We start from the raw sequence: 19,781 nt of genomic DNA on the forward strand, positions 1-19,781 counted from the left end.
TCTCTGAGCCTCGTCTTCCTTGTCTGAAAAATGGGGATAATAAGCTTCTCTTCATAGGGTTCTTGGGAAAGTTAAATGAGTTAGCTGTGCAGCATGCTTAGAACAGGGCTTGCCTCCCCAACTTGAGCCTGGCCCAAAGGAAGCAGTTGACAAATATCAGGTTAGAAGACCCGTTGTTCTCCCTTTGCCATTGAGCCTCTCCTGCCTCGGTTTCTCTTCCATGTAATGTTTTATTCTGCACGCTTCTTGGGGCTCTGGGAAGATTAAATGTGAGGAAGGATGAAGAAGACACCTGTAGAGTACTGTCTGAAGCGCCAGGCTAAAGCAAGTTGTCTTGCCTTTGTGTCTCCATCTGGACCACACCAAGTTAAGGCCAATGGCCTGATGAACATCTGGTGAGGAGCAGAAATTTCATGGGCTTGGGAAATGGTGATGGTGATGATGGTGGTGGTGGTGGTGGTGGTGGAGATGACAATGATGGAGTCAGAGATGATGACGACGGAGGAGGAGATATTGATGGAGTCAGAGATGATGCAGATGGGGATGATGATGATAATGAGATGATGACAATGATGGAGATGGTGACCATGACATTGGGTGGCTAGATGGATGGACGAGAGGGCTCATTATAGCATATTCAGGCCAAGCCTTAAGAAGACAGTAGGATGTCATAAAAAGATTAAAGGACTACTTGTTCAAAGACCCATATTTTTTCAGTCCATGCTCTGCCTCTTACTAGTCAAGGGACTCTGGACAAATCACGACACATCACCGAGCTTCAGTTCCATCACCTATACAATGGAAACAAAACCGCTGTCCTGCTTACTTCACAGGAATCCCCCAGGGAAATCACACCATGATCATTTTCATGTACACAAGCAGCTGTAGTTGTTGCCGCTGTGTCTGGGAGTGAAGCCTACACGCAGGCAGTCATTGCCATTGAGGAAATTGACATCAGCTCAAGCTCTTCTGCTTCCTTGTCCCCGTGTCTTTAAGCCAATGAGACCCCTTCTAGCCTCCTCATCTACAAATGAAGCTTAATAGTGTTACCCCCAATTAGAGTTGTGTCCTGGCTAAAACGGGTTCTTGTAGGTACAGGGACCAACCCAGTACCTGAGAGAAGTGGGAGCTTCAGAAATGGTCCTCGTTATGATTAAAAGCCTCTGGTCCATTCTGGTTTTTTTTTCCCTGGCTACACTCTTAGCTTGGCCTGGCCTACTATAATGATCCTCCTTTCCTGGTCATCACTGCTCCCTGCAAAACACTCTTTTGGCACATTCTTCAAGATCTAGATGAGGTCACAAAGGGCTGCCCTGTAAGGTTGTGCAGGTTGCTTACTGGTTCAAGGGCCCTCACCTAAGGAAATTCAGCTTGTGTTCCTCCCCTTCCCCTGCTTGCCAAAGTTGTGGGACCTTCTCTAAGGCTCTTCCTGAAGGAGGCAACTTTTCTAATTGGTATAAAAACCAGAGCTGGGAGGCACCAGAGTCATTCATTTAGTTTAGAAATGTAGAAACAGGTGGGGAGAAACACTGATTAGATGATCAGAGTTGACAAAATCTTAGCGGTCACGTGGCCCGATCTTTCCGTGCTGAAGACAAAGGGATGGTTGGTGGCTTCACCAAGCCACCCAATGTTCTTTTTGCAAAGAAAAAGGAACTAACCACTACTTATTAATTAATTAATTAATTCATTCATTCATTCATTTCTCTATTGGATGTTTACTGAATACTTCCTACATGAGAAATGCCATCTCTATGCTCAGCTGGAGGCAGAGTAGTCAGATGGGGAGAAGGACACAAGGTGTGTCTCATTCTCCTGTATTCCTGCTGACCCATCCTTACTGTTCCACTTCAAGGGATGTTTGGCGAGGTCCTGTGATGCTGGCTGTCCCCTGACCCTGCTCCTGATCCAGCTGGACTCAAGCTGCTGGTGACCCAATGGCCCGTGCTAAAGTCTCGAGGCTGATTCAGATGCCTGTGTTCTGAGTCTAGCCTGCTAGTAACATGCGTTGAACTTGGTGAAGCCACCAACCATCCCTTTGTCTTCAGCACGGAAAGATCGGGCCACGTGACCGCTAAGATTTTGTCAACTCTGATCATCTAATCAGTGTTTCTCAAACTTTGGGGTGCATCAGAATTAAAACCCCAATGGCTGGGCCTTGCCTCAAGTCTTCTGATTCAGTGGGTCTGGGGTGAGATCTGTATTTCTAACAAGTTCTCTAGACAGTGCTAATGCTGCTGATCCCGGGACCACAGTTTGAGAACCACTGCTCTACCCCTGAGCAAACCAGGCAGCACATTAGAATCGCTTGGGAGAGCGTTAAACAGTGTGGATATCAAGCCCGACATCAGAGCAATTAAATCAGCGTCTCAGAGCAGGAGCCTGGGCTTTGTTATCATGTAAGCCTCCCCCAAGGTGATTTTTTTATCCTCCACCAGGGATAGGAACCACTGTTCTAGAAAAGCAGCCAGGGATGTGACAGGATGTTGGTTGGGCAAACACCTTATTTCTGTTTGGAGAAATGGCTTTCGGATGTCTCCCATTAGTGGCCTGGTTCTGAACAGCCTCCCTGAGCCTCAGTTTTCCCTTCCGTAAGTGGTGTTGTTAGAAGAACTAAGCTGAACTCTCTCTCCCTCGCTGTGTCTGCCCTGCACTTCCTCTTGTTTCCCAGGAGAGCTTGTGCACGCTTCTGTTCTGTGGCCCTTGAGCTGAGCACAATTCAATAAGCATTTATTAAAAACGCACAACATGTAAGATGCTGTCCTTAACGATGTAGGATTATGAAGATGAATCAGGTCCAGTCCCCACTCCCAAGGAGCTCATGTGCTAATGGGGATGGGGAGGCACATGTCCAAAATGTAAGACAGGATGTGACAGAGGCCATAAAGGAAGTAATCATGATGAAGGGCCACTGTATGCAGGGCCCCCAGCGCAAGGCACCTTATAATATATTTTAATCCTTCCAGCAACCCATAAGGCAGGTACTGTAACACCCACTTTACAGGTAAAGAAACTGAGGTTTAAAGGAGTGGTTAGTTACCTACATGCAAGAGCCAGGTTTAGGGTTTTTTGATTTTTGTTTTGTTTTTATTTTGGTTTTGCCCCAGGATCCCGGAAGAGGACAACATTCACATCACGAGGAAGGCTAGGAGGCTTTGTGGGGAGAGGTGTGAACACCATGTTTTGAAGGATGTGTAGAAGTTCGCTGAGTGAAGATAGAGAAAAAGTTCTCCCAGATAGGGGGATCAGATACACAGAGGCCCGGAGGAGGGAAATCCCAATGTCTCAAGGGATCTGAAAGTGGTTTAATTTAGCTGAAATCCAGGCGGATGGTGGGGTGGGGGGGTAATGGGAATTAGAGCCTATTTCGAGGCTTCGTATGCCAGACTAAGGAGTTTAGATTTTATGTCTTAAGTCATGACAATTCTTGAGCTGGGGGTGGCATATTTTATTTTATTTTTTTTTAAGATTTTATTTATTTGATAGAGAGAGATCACAAGTAGGCAGAGAGGCAAGCAGAGAGAGAGAGAGAGAGAGAGAGAGGGAGGAGGAAGCAGGCTCCCTGCCCAGCAGAGAGCCCGATGCGGGACTCGATCCCAGGACCCTGAGATCATGACCTGAGCTGAAGGCAGAGGCTTAACCCACTGAGCCACCAAGGCAGCCTGGGAGTGGCATATTTTTGAAGAAGTTTAAAGTGGTCATGGATTGGGGGCAGTGGGACAGGGAGCCCAGTAAGTAGGGGGGTGACTACTGACAAATGAGCCATTTGAGATAGTGAGACAAATGGGCAGGGGAAGGATAGGAAAGCGGGGGACACTGGGAAGCCTGCTCTTGCAGCTTCTTTGGGCATCGGTCCCTTACGTGCACCTGCTTATTGACTGAGCCATTCTGCATTCGAGGAGAGGTGGGGGTGGGGCAGGAGCAGGTGGGTCTCCTGGGGCCCTGCAGCTCCAGGTACAGCAACCCTCAAAGATACGGACCATGGAGCGTGACTGACTCTGAGTGGAGGACGGGGCTGAAGCAGCAAGTACTGGGTCTCGGGCTGGCTCGAAGCTAGCCACCTGCTGCATTTCCTGGATGGGAGTGGGAGAACTGGCCCCACGGCCTGAGTGCTTCTGACCCCAGCCTTGCGGGTAGAGCATGACACATTGCCTGCCTCCTACTCTCCAGCTTACAGTCAGCTCAAGGCGCGCAGCCTCTGTGTGTTGAGCTGAGCACAAGCCCTCCTGGGCTGAAGCCAGTTCCTAGAAGCAAAGTCTGGATGGGGGAAGAGTGCTGGGCTGGGATCTGCCACTGGCTGGCCGGGTGGCGTTGGACACGATCCTTAGTCCTAGCCCAGGCTTCATATCCTCTGATCAGAGCACTAAACACAGCCAAGTAATGCAAGTGCCACGCTCTCCACCTAGTCCCTCCACCTCTACTTACCTCATATTCTCTGGTTGATGTCCCCAGGGAAACTCAAGACCACACAGGGACAAAGCAGAGCAAGCCACTTTCTAGAATCCAAGTCGAAGACAATTTCGGCACTTTTGGCACACTGTGGACCTAGCATATCATACCCATTTTATAGGAGATACAACCAAAACCCAGAGGAAAGCGTGGGCTGAATTTCCTTAGCTAAGTGCCCCTGAGCCAGTAAGCAACCTGTGCAACCATACAGGGCAGCACTTTGTCACCCCATCTAGTCTTTGAAGGTTGACTAGTCATTGTAGTTGAGGGGTTACAGAAGCAGGAGTTGAATGCCAATCTCTCACCCATTGGAGCTGGACCCCCAGCTTGGTAACCCTCAGACCCTCACCACCCACCAAGAGGAGGGAGGACAGCTCTGGTAGTGGAGGGAAGATTGGCAGACATTCTCCAGGTCCAGGGTTCTCTGGATGATACAAAATACTGTTCGATAGACAGTATTTGTCCCTTCACCACATCACACAGTGAGAACATTCACTTTTCAGCCTCCCGGAAGCATGAAGGAAGAAGTCTCTGATGGGTGCTAATAGGTCTTTGACACCTCTCCAAACTTTGCCAATCCCCCTTCTTTCACTGAGGGCACATCTCAAGCCTTGGCATGCAAGTTTCCAACTAGAATGTAATAACCTTGGTTTGTTTTCATTGTGTTTATTTTTACTCTTACCTTCTATTTATGGCAAGTGATACTGGCTTCCCATTTAAGGCAGTGATATAACGATCCTCTAAAAAATGTGTTGGGGGGAGAGTGGGTCTTGGACTTAAGAAAATACTAAGTAATGAAGGGTGTCTAGATATGGCATAAGAGGAACCACTGATGTCTGTCCTAGTTCTAAGCGGGGAGAATGGAGGTGAATGCTTCCGACTCATCGCCAGCAGGGCTCTCTCTACAGTGCTCTCCAAGACCTCCACTCAGAAGCTCGAGAGGCTAAGGTGACTCCGCCGCTCCTCCTGGCGGCACGTGCAGGGTCCACGTGCCATCCCGCAGAATCTTGCGGGCCCGAGATCTTGGGGCGGGCAGGACAGACGCCCGCAGGGCACCTAGGCATTTCCGCGACAGTGGCGGGCTGGGGACCTCGGGCGACTGGCTGCGGGACCCTCGCGGGTCACCAGCGGTCGGCGCGGTGTGCGTGCGAATGCGCGTGCAGACGTCAGCCTCCGAGGCCGGTGCCGCCTTCCGGTCACGGTGCGCGCCCCCAGCCGCCCCACCAGTTGCCCCGGCCCCACGCGCCCGGGCACGCGGAACACCGGACTGCGGCGCCCGGGCGGCCGCGGGCGGGGCGGACGGGGCGGGCGGGGCGGGGCCGGGCCGCAGGACCCACTGCCCATTGGCCGAGCCCAGTGCCGGGGGCGGGGCGCCGGGCTAGGCGGGCGACAGCGCTCCCGCAGGCCCCGGCGGGCGCTGGGCGGCGGGACCCGCTGCTCGCGAGCCGCGAAGGGGGCGGACGGGCGCTGAGCGAAGGGCCCAGGGACCGACGCTCGCAGGCGCGGCGGAGAGCGCCCAGGCCTGAGGTGGGCTTCTGCTGCTGGGCTCGCCAACTGGCGCCTCGGCTGCGATTGCTTTCCCGAGGGACCGTTGACCTCGCCCTGCGGGAAAGAGGGGCGTTCGCCTCCAGGAGAGGGAGGGAGGGAGGAGCTTGGGCCCGCAGAAAGTTCGCCCCCACAGCGGGCCAGAGGAGGTGAAGTGGGAGGAGGAGCGGGTTTAAGACTAACTCGGAGCTACGTGCGAAACCTTGGGGCGGCGTTCAAGGCCCCCTCCCACACGCGCGCGGAGCTGAGCTCCCTGCTCCTCCTCCAGCTGCTGGCGTAGCCTCGCAGGGAGAGAGGAGCCGTCCTTCTGGCGCCGGGAGAGCTGCAGAGCTGCAGGCAGAAGAGGAGGCCGCGGCGAGCAGGGCAGCACCCCCACCCCGAGCGACCCCCTTTGGCGCGGGCGGAGAAGGTGGCATAGGCGGCCAGCGTAGGTTTGCCCTCTCGGGACGCGCACACACGCACGCACCCTCCAGGCACCTCCAAAGGACCCTCCAGGAGTCTCTAAGGACCCTCTTAAAGCCCGGAGTCTCCCCTACCGCATACCCAACCCCGGAGACCAGGGCGGGGACCCCGGGATCGGACGTCCCCGCGCCTCCGGGCACCTGGCTCAGCAGGAGTCCCCCGGGTCGGGGCAGGGCAGGGCCGGTGGCGGCGAGCCCGAGCCCGCCCGGCGCCCAGGCCCCTCCGAGCCCTCAGAACCCACCCATGGGGCACCGGCTCCCCATGTCCCCTCGCCCGGCCGCGCCCAGCCCGGCGCCCGGAGCCGCGCAGAGGAGGAGCCCGGCGCAGTGACCCAGGAGTCGCTGCAGACTCTGGAAGCCTCGGTGGCAGCGGCGGCTGCCACCGGAGAAGCCAGCGGTTCACCGCACCTCCAGGCGCTTCCAGGCAGCCCTCCAAGCTGTACCAGAGGCCCAGCGCACCATTCTCAGGTAGGAGAGAGACACCCCATCAGAAATGGGGAGCTGGCTGATGTGGGGGAAGCCAGGAAGAAGGGTTTGAGTCTTTTGGGAGGAAGGCTAGAGGAAGCATTATGTGACTAGGGAAAGTTAAGCTGATCGAGCATCTATTATGTGATGGGATCAAAGGCAACTTTACGTTGTCTCAAGAAAATGATCCTAGTTGAGCACCTACTATGTATCAGGCTGAGTGCTAGGCCCTTTCCTTATCCCAGGTGGGAAAGATGTATCGAGCTTCTACTCTGTGCTAGATGTGCTCCTAGGAGCTTTCCATTTCAGGGACCTAGAGCAATAGCCATTTAAATATGAGGACACAGGCTCAGAGAGGAGGAAAGATTAAGGAGTGCCTTCCTGTCCAGTGTTCCTCGAGCTTTTTGGAGGGTTGGTGGAGGGAGTGAGTTTCCTGGGTGATTCTTTCCCTCGGAAATATTTCCTGTCTTCAGCTGGCCTGTAGGGCCTCCAAGTCCCTCTGGTGGGCTCCTTCTGACCTCTCCTCCCTTTCCCTCCTGCCCTGGGAGGATGACGAATTCACAGTAGGTAGGACGCCAGGCTGGGATGGGGCAGTGAGTTCGGGAGCCCGTGATTCAGGCTTACCGTGGTGTCACAACAAAACAGATACCCCCCCCCCCCAAGACCTCTGCCTGCACTCCAGTCCCACCACCCCTGGCTGTTCCAGGCCGACCCTTGAATGCCAAGAGGAGATGCACCAAAGGAACCCACTTGCCATGTGCCAGGAGCTGTATTCTGGCTGAATAATCCGGGCCACCCTACGGGTTTGTTTCCACAGTCGCCATTTAGTCGATGACCAGCCCCACCAGGCCAACCCATTTGCCCAAGGGTGCTGAGCTGGTGAGAAGCAGGGTTGGTTTCTGAGAGTTCGGTAGCTGCCCGCTTTTTACCATCCTGAACTGCCAAGGATAGCCAGGCTGGCTTGGCCAAGCCCCCCAGGACGCCTCTCGGTGTGAGGAGGGAAGTCAGTGAATAACACGTATGTCTGGAGGGGCTGGGATGTGTGCTAATGGAGGAGGCTTGAGGTGTGTAGGAGGGAGTTGGGGGGTGCTGGTGCAATGCAGCCAGCTCTGGGGACTCATAGGGAGAAGGACATGTCAAGACTCTTGTCTTGATGTCCTGGTCCCTCTGATGCCCTCCGTCTCCCAGGCAGACCCTAGGTGAGGGGCTTGAGGGCGAAGAAGGGGGTGAGCCCATAGATGCATTTGCGGGGAGCTGGCCGGGCAGGGTTTGGGGTGAGTCCTAGGCAGGGTGCCTGTCCCCAGCCACCTGTGGGAAGAGAGAGGGAACAAGAATCTAATAGGGCCTCAGGGGTCATTCCTCTGCCTGACGCCAGCTGAAGCTTCAGAGTCAGGCGCTGTTTGGAAAAAGATGGGTTTTGGCCAGGGGGTGGGTTTTTACAGAGGTAAGAGCCCAGGCTTTCAAGCCCAGAAGCCTAATTCTCATCCTGGCCTGGCCAGTGATCCGAATGAGCTGGGGCAAGTGACTCAGCCACACGGATCCCCAGGGTCCCCACCAGTCCAGTGGGTGGACGGTGGTCTGCTCTTCACGGGACAGTCGGGAGGTCCCTGGAACAAGGTACGGGAAGCATCCGGTGTGACAGAAACCTGTCTGGCTGGGTTGCCTTCTCCCGTCTGCCCCACTCCATCTCCGCTCGGGGACTTTCTGCCTCCCAGGGCCCCCGGGAGTGGCCTGGGGTAGGGTCAGGGTAGGGTCAGCTGAGAGTCACAGAGCTCCTCTTGGGGTTCTTATGCTGTGAGGGGTCCCCATTAGCCACTGTCTGAGCCTCCAGGCTTAGGCTCTACATTTTCAAAGGGCTCCTCTCTGCTCCTCACTGTGTGGGGTCGGCCCGGCTGAGGATGGAGAGCGGAGAGCCGGCAGCAGGGGAAAGAAGCTGTGCCCACAGCGGCCCACAGGGCAGCCTCTGGGGGAGGAGAGGGAAGGAGGATATGGGGACAGGAGGTGGGGCTCTGCAGAAGCCGTCCGCTGGCGTCCAGGTGTCTGGGTGCCACACACAGCCCCACGTGCCTGGGGCCATGTGAAGACTCACAGTCGCAGTCGTCTCCCAGAGAGGAAAGCCACTCCCCCCCCCCGCTGCCCCCTCCCCCGCCCCGCCTTGGCCCCCCTCTGACGCCCTGGCTCCTGTCTGACTCTCCTCTCTGACTCCCTCAGGCTCCTTCAGCCACTGATAGAAGCACGTCTTTACCAGGAACTCTGGGTTAGAAGCCCGGCAGGCCGATGATGGGGACTACCGTGGTCCCTGGGTCCCTGGGTCCCTGGGGGCGGCTGGCCTCCTCCCCACTCAGTCTAGACAAAGGTGATCACAGCAGCATCAAGCTCCCTGCAGGGGGACCGGGGCGGGGTCCGTCGTGGCATGGGGCCTCTTTCCCTCCCATCTCCGCGGCAGGCCCAGGCTGCCTTGCTGAGAAGCCTTCAGCTCCCCACCCCCAACGGTGCACCCACAGGCGTGTCCAGGGCACAGAGACCCTCAGCACAGCACCTGGGCCAGCCAGGCGGGGACGGGGGAGGAGCACCAAAGGAGAGCTCCTGGGTCATTCACTGAGCCCTTGCTGGGTACAAGGCACTGAGATCCAATGGGATAAAGTGAGAGATGGCTGCGGGCGTGAAGGGGGAGGGGTGGGCGTCTTTATATTGGAGTCACTGTCCTGGCTCCCTTATTAACTACACAGGCCAGTCATGGGGACTTTTAAGTATCAGGGTCCTTATTTGTAATAGGCAGATAATATCTCCCCTGTAGGGAGAAGATGAGGACGCTCCGGTGCATGGGGCAGACAGCCTGGGGTCAGATCTCTCCTTTGCTGGTTACTGGCTGTGTGACCATGAGCAATTACTAAACTTCTCTGTGCCTCAGTATCCCCTCCTATAAACTGCGGGAACACCACCTACCTTCTGGGGTTACTCGGGGTGGGGAGGGAGTGAGTACACGTTAATCACGGCGCTCAGGACACTCTGGCATACGATGACTGCAAGGTCAATGTCAGCTCCCGCCAGAATCCGCTTAGAATCCCTGATTTTGTTCCTGTACTTAGCACAGGGCCAGGCACATGGCGGGGGCTGGGTGAATGGTGGTTGTCAGGGCTCCAGGCTTGCTTCGGGTCAGTGGTGTGCCGAGGGGGCTTACGTGCGCCTCTCTTTGCAGGTCCTCCTGGTAGCTGGGAATTGGCCATGATGGGAATGTGTGTGCCATGGAGGTTGATAAATGCTAACAATAAAAGCTTTTGAAAAAGGTATTTCTGAGAGCCGGTTTATTGCACTGTGGCTTTCAGTTGGACAGGGCGCCAGTCAGAGCAGACGCCTGAATGCCCCGAACAGGGCGTATGCCAGAAGACACACACAAGAGGTCCCTCCACCTCCAGTCTCTTGGCCTGACAGCAGAGGACATTATGATGTCGGAGAGGGCCTTGGGCTAAATGGATGAAGCATTCCAGGCCCCTGAGCTGGAGAACCCAGGCGGGCCGACCAGTGGGAGCTGGCCTGTACACTTCCCAGTGCACCCTGGAAAGAGGTGCCTTCTCTGGGCAGATGAACTCCACAAAGACATTCCCTGCTTTCCCACTCAGCTGGGTGCCTTGTGCAGTGCCCAGCCTGCACAACTGTGTGTGGCAGCAGGCTGAGGGCAGAGGAGACTGATACCCAGCAGGCCTGTATCCCCTTCTAGTTCCTCTTCTCTAGAGGGAGGAGGGATTCCTGCTGGGGTGGGCTGGGGAGCCAGAGAAGCCTCCAGAGAGGAGGTGGTATGTGAGCCAGGGCTCGAAGCATAAAGAGAAGAGGGTGTTCTGGCAGAGGGACCAGCACGAGCTAAGAAGTGGAGGCAGATCTCAGCAGAGCTCCAACAGAGTGATGGGCTAAGGGATTCTGAGTGGATTCTGGTGGGTGCTGACGGAGTGAAGGGGAGTGGCGGGGCTGCGGCTGGCCTTTGGGGCGGGCCTTTTGGGGTCCTGGGGCTCTATTTATCTCCATTTGGGCTTTGGAGCTGGGACCCATTTCAGTCTCTTCCATGAGGCCGAGGAGCACCCATAGAAAGTTTTGGGTGTGCCTCCGAACCATAAACCCTTGGAGCTCTGAGGGACTCGAGTTGTCCCGGGGTCAGTTCTCTGACCCACATCCAGATCTCTGGATCTCCTCGAGGTGAGCAAATTCCCAGGGCCTGGGGCTGAAACCGCCGGGCCCCGGGCTGCGGAGGGCGTGATCTGGACCTTGCCTTTTTCCCCCGTTTCTGGGAAGGCCCCAAAGGCCATAGCACCCCCCACCCCTACCCCAGGCCCAAGAAACGGCTCTCTAGTGCCTTCCCCAGGTCGTGGCCTGGAGTCACAGCTGCTGGGAGGCCAGAACAGGGAAAGAACCCAACAAAGAGCCAGGAAGAGATCAGGTTCTAGCAGGAGTTAACGTTTTGTGACCTGAGCCTGTGCGACAGTCCTGGGAGCAGAGTCCCTTTTATAGACACGACAAGTGACTCTCGGGGAACGCCAGTGACTGGCTGGCTGAGAGCAGCAGGGAGCTGGCTTAAAGCGAAAATTCAGGCCCCAGCCGTCCTGGGCCGGAATAAGCAGGGGGTGAACGGACGCCAGGGCGGTGAGCCCCTGTGTGGTGGGTGGATGGGCAGGAAGGAGACCGAGAGGGCGTGAATGAAGGCGCAGGGGGCCTGAATGAATGCCAGACCCCCTAGAGACACCCCAGTCTAACGTTTCTGTCTTACAGACAGAAAGCGGACACCTAGACAGGAGCCCCGCGGAGGAGACGAAGGCGGCCAGCAAGAGGCTGCAGGGCCGGGTACAGGGCCTCCTGGCGTCGGCTCCCCGCTCCGTGCCGCCGGCCCGAGCCATGATGAAGACCTTGTCCAGCGGGAACTGTACGCTCAGCGTGCCCGCCAAGAACTCGTACCGCATGGTGGTGCTGGGCGCCTCGCGGGTGGGCAAGAGCTCCATCGTCTCCCGCTTCCTCAACGGCCGCTTCGAGGACCAGTACACGCCTACCATCGAGGACTTCCACCGAAAGGTCTACAACATCCGAGGTGACATGTACCAGCTGGACATCCTGGACACGTCCGGCAACCACCCCTTCCCTGCCATGCGCAGGCTCTCCATCCTCACAGGTGGGTGCCCGGGGCTGCCGTGGGGGCACGTATCTGCTCACCGCCAGCCCCACCCCTGGGTATGGGGAGGGGCAGAGAGGGTGGGTGCCGCTTGCCAGAGCAGGTGACCAAGCTGGGGCCCAAATCCCACACCAGCTGGCTGGCATTGAGTGCTGCAGGGCTGCCTTCCAGATCAGGCGCTGACACAGGCGGGTGTAGGGGCGGGGGAGAGGGGTCGTCCTCTCTGGGGAGCAGAGACGGGCTCCTGCCTTCCTCCTGCTGGAGGTGGCCCTGCAGAGCCCTGGGGCCCAGGGTCAGTCTGCTGGCCTCAGTTCTCTTGACATCCCAGGCCTTTGCTGCCCCTCAGAGCAGTAAGGGCAGGCCCTGGGGAGCAGTCAGTCAAAGGGCAGGTGGGAGCCCTGCCCAGGCCAGTAACTTAGTAATAATCACAGTTAACAGTGGTGGCAATAGCTAATGCTTCTCAAGCTGCGTGCCTGAGCCCATTCTTAGAGCTTGTGTGGGTTTCTTTTGTCCTCACAACCAACCTGGGAGATGGAGCTTTGCTTCCATTTTACAAGTGGGGAAACTGAGGCCCAGAGAGGTTAAGTTAGTCCAGGTGGTAACACAGGCGGTCCCTGGCCATCTGGCTCTCCTTCTCCACCATGAAATTGTCCTGTAGTCTCTTGGCCCGCTGGGAATGTTGGGGAGGAAAGAGAGATTGCCCGGGATTTAAGGGGCGGATGGAGATGGGGGCCTGGGCCATCCTCTGCCTAACCCAGGCAATTTCCCCATGGTGGCTGTAGGAGGGCGGGCCAGAAACCCATCTGCCCGGGGCAGCTGCTTCCTGGTTTTGTACCTCTGGGCAAGTGACTTTATCTGTCAGCAGCTTGGTCCTCTGTCTGTGAGAGCATGTGTCAGTGCCCACCCCAAAGTCACGGTGAGAAGTAAGTGAGTTCATACAGCAGAAGTGCTTGGTGAACAGAGAGTAAGTGCTCAGCAAACACGGGTCTTAGACCAACCCAGCATTTATAGAGTGCCTGCTCCGGGCTAGGCAGAGTCCTTGCCTGAGCCATGCTTCTTCCACTGCTGGGGGTGATGAAGGGAAGGAGTGAGCAAGTGCCCCCTGGCCATCACTAAAATAACCCCCCAAATGGAGATGCTCTCGGACCAAGAAACGCACGCCGTGTGCACTCCTGCCCCCGCACCCGAGCCAAGCCCCCTCCTTCAGCACCCTGGGCAGATGGCTTCTTCCTGCAGGCTATCCTTGCGGACTGTCCTACCCACCCCATAGTTTGGAGAGGCTGTGTCCGGATGGAAGGAGCCCTGGGTTGACCTGGAGCCACTTGGTGGCTCCGAGGTGTGATCAAACATCTGAGGGTCAGTCTCCCCAGTGGCACGGCGGACATCGGCTTGCTTCCCCCGCAGTGTGGCTGCGGGAACACTTCAAGCACCTGCTGGGGGTGTAGGGGTGTCTGCTTTCCTTGCCTTGGGGAGGGGACTAGGTGTCCACTAATATAAATAAGGCGAACATCAGAGGGAGGAGAGAGACAGATGTTGAGGAGGACCACGAGCGTATTTCCAAAACTCATTTTTTAATTACACCAGTGATTTGCAAACGCACCCTCCTGTAAACACAGAGGAGGCTAAAGAAGCCCCCTTGTCCTGTGTCCCCAACGCCAGACTCCTGTCCCCTCCCCAGCGGTGGCCACTCCATGAGTCTGGTGGGGACACTTCTGGATCCCCCATGAACACACTGACCTTTATGTTTGTATCATCGTTGTGACCGGGAGGGTTTTTGTCCGTCTCTTTTGAATGTGCACTTAGGATTCGGAGCACATCTGTCTGCTGCTTTTTTTTTTTTTTTTTTTTTCACCCACCAGCCCGTGCCTCGTTTTCCAACCTGGTGCTGGTGCGCAGGAAATTCTGAAAGCCATTAATTCTGCTGCCGGCTCTCTTTCCAGCTGCCAGCCAGGCAGTCTCTGAAGCTTGGCATCGCGGTCTCGCATCTGAATATGTCAAGGCCACCGAGTCCTCAGGGGCCCAGGATTGGCCTAACGGGACGGGGTTGGCAGGCCAGGCTGGGGCCGCCTTGCAGGTGCCTCTCTCAGGGGCCCCCACCCCCGTTCTTCCCACCCCATTCCGCCCATTCACCCAGCTTTACAGACACCATCAGGCACTGGGCACTGGGAGTCAAGGTCATGGGTGACACCGTCTCCCTCTGCCCTGGAGCGCACGGTGAAGGGCGCACCGTTGGCCGGATCATGGTTTTGAACGTTGCACGAGTCTCTGAGCCTCAGTTTCCTTGTTTGGGGAATGGATTTTGGACACCTCTCCACAGGTTCTTACGTATTGAGGCCAGTTTGAGCGTGAGCCTGTAATCCCAGTGGTAACCTCCAGAGACTGGGATGTGGGCACCGCCCAGGCTCTCTCTCCCTGCCCCCCGCTCCCCCTGAGCGGCCCGTTTCAGACCCAAAGACCTGTCTTGAGGGATGCAGTTAGTTGAAGCAGGGACCGTGTGGGTCTTGGAAGCTGGCACTCACTCATCTGTGATTTATTCAAGAAGCAGAGAGCACTTGTGGGTCAGGGACTGGCTAGGTAAGGACAGCAGCGGGTCCACGTCTCGACCTAGCCATGTTCATGCTGTGTGAGTTTGGGCGGGTTGCTCGCCCTTTCTGAGCTTCTCTTTGCTCACCTATACCAGGAAGGTGCAGAAATCCCCCTCGCAGGGGCTTTGGGAGGAAAGTACGCATGGAGCCCACGGCCCACGCTAGTTCTTGCAGGGACTTGTTCCCATTGGTGTCTCGAAACGTAAGACCTCTGAGCCTGGGCCATTCTCCATTCATTGTCCAGAGAAACCCGCATAAAAAGATGTATTTCATCCACGTGGGACGGATGGAGAAGACTAAGGTTTAGAGAGGCTGCCTGCCCTGCCCCGGGCCGCGTGGCCAGCAAGTGGCAGGGGCCAGATGTGAACCTAGGCATGTTGAGTGCCTCCGATGTGTCAGGCATGATTCCAGGCCCCGGGAGATGTGCACAGAACAAGTCGGGCAAGACCCCTGCTGTCGTGAAAATTGTACTGTTGTTATTATTATTATCCTAACACAGTCTGCACAAATTCACAAGCGGCTCACTCCCTCTCCAGCCCCGCTGGGCAGGGTTGGTGGAATTAACTGTGTCTGAACCAGGCTGAGCCTCTCGTTTGCTGTGTGACCTTGAACAAGGGCTTGACCCCTCTGGGCCTCGGCTTCCTGCTCTGGAAAATGGGGAGAACAGCGACTCCTCCTCGGACTGGCGGGGAGGGTTGGGTCTGTCTGCAAGGGGCTGCCTCCCCACCTGGGTCCCTCTCCCCGCAGGTGACGTCTTCATCCTGGTGTTCAGCCTGGACAACCGGGAGTCCTTCGACGAGGTCAAGCGCCTCCAGAAGCAGATCCTGGAGGTCAAATCCTGCCTGAAGAACAAGACCAAGGAGGCGGCGGAACTGCCCATGGTCATCTGTGGCAATAAGAACGACCACAGTGAGCTGTGTCGGCAGGTGCCCACCACCGAGGCCGAGCTGCTGGTGTCCGGGGACGAGAACTGCGCCTACTTCGAGGTGTCGGCCAAGAAGAACACCAACGTGGACGAGATGTTCTACGTGCTCTTCAGCATGGCCAAGCTGCCCCACGAGATGAGCCCGGCCTTGCACCGCAAGATCTCCGTGCAGTACGGCGACGCCTTCCACCCCCGGCCCTTCTGCATGCGCCGCGTCAAGGACATGGACGCCTACGGCATGGTCTCGCCCTTTGCCCGCCGCCCTAGCGTCAACAGTGACCTCAAGTACATCAAGGCCAAGGTCCTTCGGGAGGGCCAGGCCCGCGAGCGGGACAAATGCACCATCCAGTGACCGGGAGGGATGCTGGGGTGGGGCTAGGGCAGTGCCTTCCAGGAGGTGGCCCCATGTGCCGGCTGTCCATGTCCCCCCCCAACGAGACCCCCAACGGCAGCCATGTTCGAAGGCCTCTGGCACCAGAATGGGCGACCCCAGTCTCTGACCTCTGTACGTTCTCCTGCCTTTTCACCACTTCCCTCTGATTCTGCTTTTCTGAGGTCCCCTGTGCTTCCAGCACCCAAATCAGGGCCGCCCTAACCTTAGGGCTGTAAGAAATGCTGATGCCAGAGGGGCCAGACTCCCTACCCGGAGGGAGACTCCTGGAACGGTCTTGGCGGGGTGGAACCGAGCCCCCCAGAGCAAGGTGGGAAAGGACTCAGGCCCTCTGGTCTCGGCTTAGCTGCTCCCACCCCCACCCTGGGGGTGGCCCTCAGGTGTCCCTGACGGTGAACCAGTGGCCGCTGACTGTATGAAGGAAGAGGAGCGTGGCCATGTCCGTGGACCACGCCCATCCCTGGACTGCCTGGCCTCCACTGGCCTCCGCCGTGTCTGTCTGTCTGTCTCTCGCAGTTTCCTCCCCTCTGTCTGCTGGTTGTGCTTTGCAGTTCTAGCTGTCCTCCCGTTGTGCGTAGCTGTAGGAACAGAAATCCTTGTACTGTAAAAGCTGCCCCCGCCTCGCTGGCCGGACCCCACTGCCTCTCCTGGGGACCCCTCCCTCCCCCGATCCTGATCCCGGACAGGGTTCCGGGGTCCTGCCTCCGGCTAGACACTGCCCTCCGTCATGAGCTTCACAGTTTACACTTGCACTGGGGGGGCGGGCAGGCTGGGGCTGCTTCTCCTCCTGCCCCCTGCTCCCTTCCCCCCGACCCCGGTCCCCTTTCCCTCCCCCGTGTCACAGAGGAGGTGGTACGCTTCAGCCCATCCCCGAGGCACCCGGTTCAGGGCAGGGATCTGCCTGGAACCACACTGTCTCCTACTGTGTTCGCTTCTTAAGCATTTATTGAGCACCTGCTGGGTGCTGGGTCCACTGTGTGCTAGGAAACAAAGAGGGTGAGCAGTGCACTTTATGCCTCCCAGGCCAGGCCCTTTCCCAACCCTGGCCTCTTTCCCTCACCCGCATGGCCTGTGCCCACCCCTGCCGCCCTGTGCCCTGTGTGCTGTTGGGGGGCGGTGCAGGAGCAGCTGGGAACCAGAGCCGAGCCCGGAGAGGTAGGTGGGAAAGCTCCTCGGGGGTCCTTAGCCTATGCCTAGCGCTGGACGGCTGCGGACCAGGTGTGGTGGGATTTGAGCATGTCTTGTCCTCAGCTCTTAACAAATATATTTTGTATCTTAATCTCCTTTAAAATACTGAGATTTAGGCCTACCAGGAACCTTAGTGATCATCTAGTGACTCTTTCTGAGGCCCAGAGAGGGTGACTGTCTCTCTGGTCCCAGCGCACATGGCAAGTCTGCGACTGGCAGAAGTGGGGCTAAGTCTGGGTATCGGGCACACACCCCCTCATGCTGCCTCAGCCCCGGGGGGGGGAGGGGCCCTTCAGAAACCAGAGCGCCTTTTCCCTGACCCTTTCTCTAGATTGCCCTTTGAGGGTTCCTGTAAATTCTGTGTACATACACGTGAACACCGAGTTCTACACGGGCCCCAACCCCAGCTTGCAGTACCCTATCCCTCTCCCCTGGCACCCCCGCTTCCATGCCCTCACCCAGCCCCAGCCTGCGCCCTCTAGGCAGACCGGGTACCATCGCCAGGACAGGTGTGTGGCCTGGTCCCACCCCATGATGTCCCCCTGCTGCCCCAGATCTCTGTGTACGCTACCAATTAAAGTGGGTTTGTTTCTAAGCTGTGTTCCTGACCGTGTGAATTTTCTCTGCTTTCCAGAGGTTTGCTTTTTCCTCCAACCAAAGCTGGCCTTGGCCTCCCGGGATCACACCTGCCCTTGGGGCAGCACTGGGTCAGTCTTCAAGTTTGAATAGATGGGGGAGGGGCACCCCAAAACAGGAGGTTGTGCCCCTCTCTTGGCCCTTGCCCTTCTAGGCCTTCTGGGAGGTGTGTGCTGAGTTGGCAGTGTCCCTCTGGAGGGGCAGGGAGGTCAGACGAGAAACTCCCCCCCACCCCACAGATCATTAGCCCTTTGGGGCCACCATAGGTCTGAGTTCTGTGGGGCCCCTGGAGACCATTGATTTGGCCCCTGGGAATGATTGGCATCGTCTGGAAACATTTTTGCATCACCAAGCCTTGGGTGGGGGGTCCTGCTAGTATCGAGCAGAGAGAGCGCCCCTGTGCTCAGGTCATGCCCCACAATAAAGAGTTATCTGTCAGTAGTGGGCACCTTCAGTTGGACAGTTGGTTCTCAAGGTCAGGACAGAGCCCAGGTCTGTATGGTTGACTTGATGTACAACTTTCTGGACAATGTTTAGTAAACCCTGGACAAGCAGAGTGAGCCGTAGTGTGGAGTGAAGCAGAGTGTGCGAGGGGCTGAGGGTGGAGGTCGAGGGACAGGATCTTGAGCCTGTGCCCCCCGAACCTGCCCCCAGAGTGGAGGGAAGAGGAGGACACTGGCCCTGCACCTGCTGCGCGCTTTATCCTTGGAGTCTCCAGCCCTGCCCCCATTCAGCTCTACGAGAAACCCACTCCTCGTCTTCACCCCGCTGTCCCCTCCCTGTCCCAGATGGCACAAAGCTGGTGCCGTGGCAGATGGGGGAATTCGAAACCAGAGGCCATCTCAGCTTTGTGTGGGCGAGAAAAGATTTTTGCATTGATGGTCTGTGTTTTGTTTTGTTTTGTTTTGTTAAGATTTTATTTATTTATTTGACAGGCAGAGATCGCAGGTAGGCAGAGAGGCAGGCAGAGAGAGAAAGGGAAGCAGGCTCCCTGCTGAGCAGAGACCCCCCCCCCATGTGGGGCTCGATCCCAGGACCCTGGGATCCCGACCTGAGCTGAAGGCAGAGGCTTTAACCCACTGAGCCACCCAGGCATCCCAATGGTCTGTGTTTTTGATCAAGAGATGCCAACAAGCATGTAGGTGACCAGGCTCCCAATTCAGAGGGCGAGATCTCTGTCGGGATATTCACAAAGCGAGGTGAGCCTGGCTAGGGTAGAATCGAAACCAGGCGGGCCTGGGTCATGCGGGAGCAGGAGGAAGACTCCCCGTTCTGTCCACCTTCCTAGCTCCCCTTCCATGCTTTGCCCACACTAGGCAGAGAGGACAATTGTAGAAGGCAAATCACGTTGACGCTTTCCTAGTCCTGGACTTTGTAAGCGTGAGGCCAACACTGTCCCTTGTATCACAGGCCAGCACAGTGTTGTTAGAAGGGCTCATGGGGACGCAGCTGGGCTCACCAGAGCAAGCCTTCCCCTGTGGGCCAAGCCCCGGCCCCCTCTGCCTCTCCCTCCCCCTGCTGGGGACTCTGAATAAGTCATGTCCTTTCCCAGACACTTGAGCTTCTTTATCTCTACATGGGAGGTGGGGACAGGGCAGTTGGACCAGACAACATACGAAGAAGCCCCTGGCAACCCTATGTTCTCTGCAAGGAGGAATTAATATTCTCATTACACAATCCATGACATTCTGCTCGTTACTAAACAGAGCACGCTTGCTCCAGCCTGGGCCTGGCCCCGGCTCCTTGCAGCCCTCAGGCTCTCCCTGGGATGGGGTTACTGGGCATGGGGGGCTGGCTGCAGCAGAGGACACTAGCCCCACAGATCTCTGCTTAGCCCTGGGACAGAGGGTAGACACAGACGGTGGGAAAATTTCCCCGCTGTGAAACGATTCAGAGACAAGTGCAGGTCAGCCGTCTTAGTACCCAACCCCAGGACGGGCACGCTGGGAATCTGAGTTCAGAGAATTCTGTGCTTCGAACTCCG

At 56.9% G+C, this 19,781-nt stretch overlaps 1 protein-coding gene across 4 annotated transcripts; it reads left to right on the plus strand.

Moving 5' to 3' along the window:
- The first annotated feature begins 5,834 nt into the window (after positions 1-5,834).
- RASD2 (RASD family member 2) lies at positions 5,835-17,756 on the plus strand. Of its 4 annotated transcripts, none has more exons than XM_059186817.1 (3): positions 5,835-5,976; positions 11,679-12,072; positions 15,405-17,756. In XM_059186817.1, exons 2-3 carry the CDS (start codon positions 11,802-11,804, stop codon positions 15,932-15,934), a joined length of 801 nt encoding a protein of 266 aa, XP_059042800.1. In that variant the 5' UTR covers positions 5,835-5,976; positions 11,679-11,801; the 3' UTR covers positions 15,935-17,756. The 4 variants fall into 4 exon arrangements, with proteins under 4 accessions (XP_059042800.1, XP_059042796.1, XP_059042799.1 ...); XM_059186813.1 differs by lacking the exon at positions 5,835-5,976 and adding an exon at positions 6,427-6,923; XM_059186816.1 differs by lacking the exon at positions 5,835-5,976 and adding an exon at positions 6,513-6,923 and having other exon boundaries at positions 11,683-12,072.
- Positions 17,757-19,781: the final 2,025 nt, after the last annotated feature.

The sequence above is a fragment of the Mustela lutreola genome, chromosome 8 (genome assembly GCF_030435805.1).
Source record: "Mustela lutreola isolate mMusLut2 chromosome 8, mMusLut2.pri, whole genome shotgun sequence".
Classification (NCBI taxonomy): Eukaryota; Metazoa; Chordata; class Mammalia; order Carnivora; family Mustelidae; genus Mustela; species Mustela lutreola.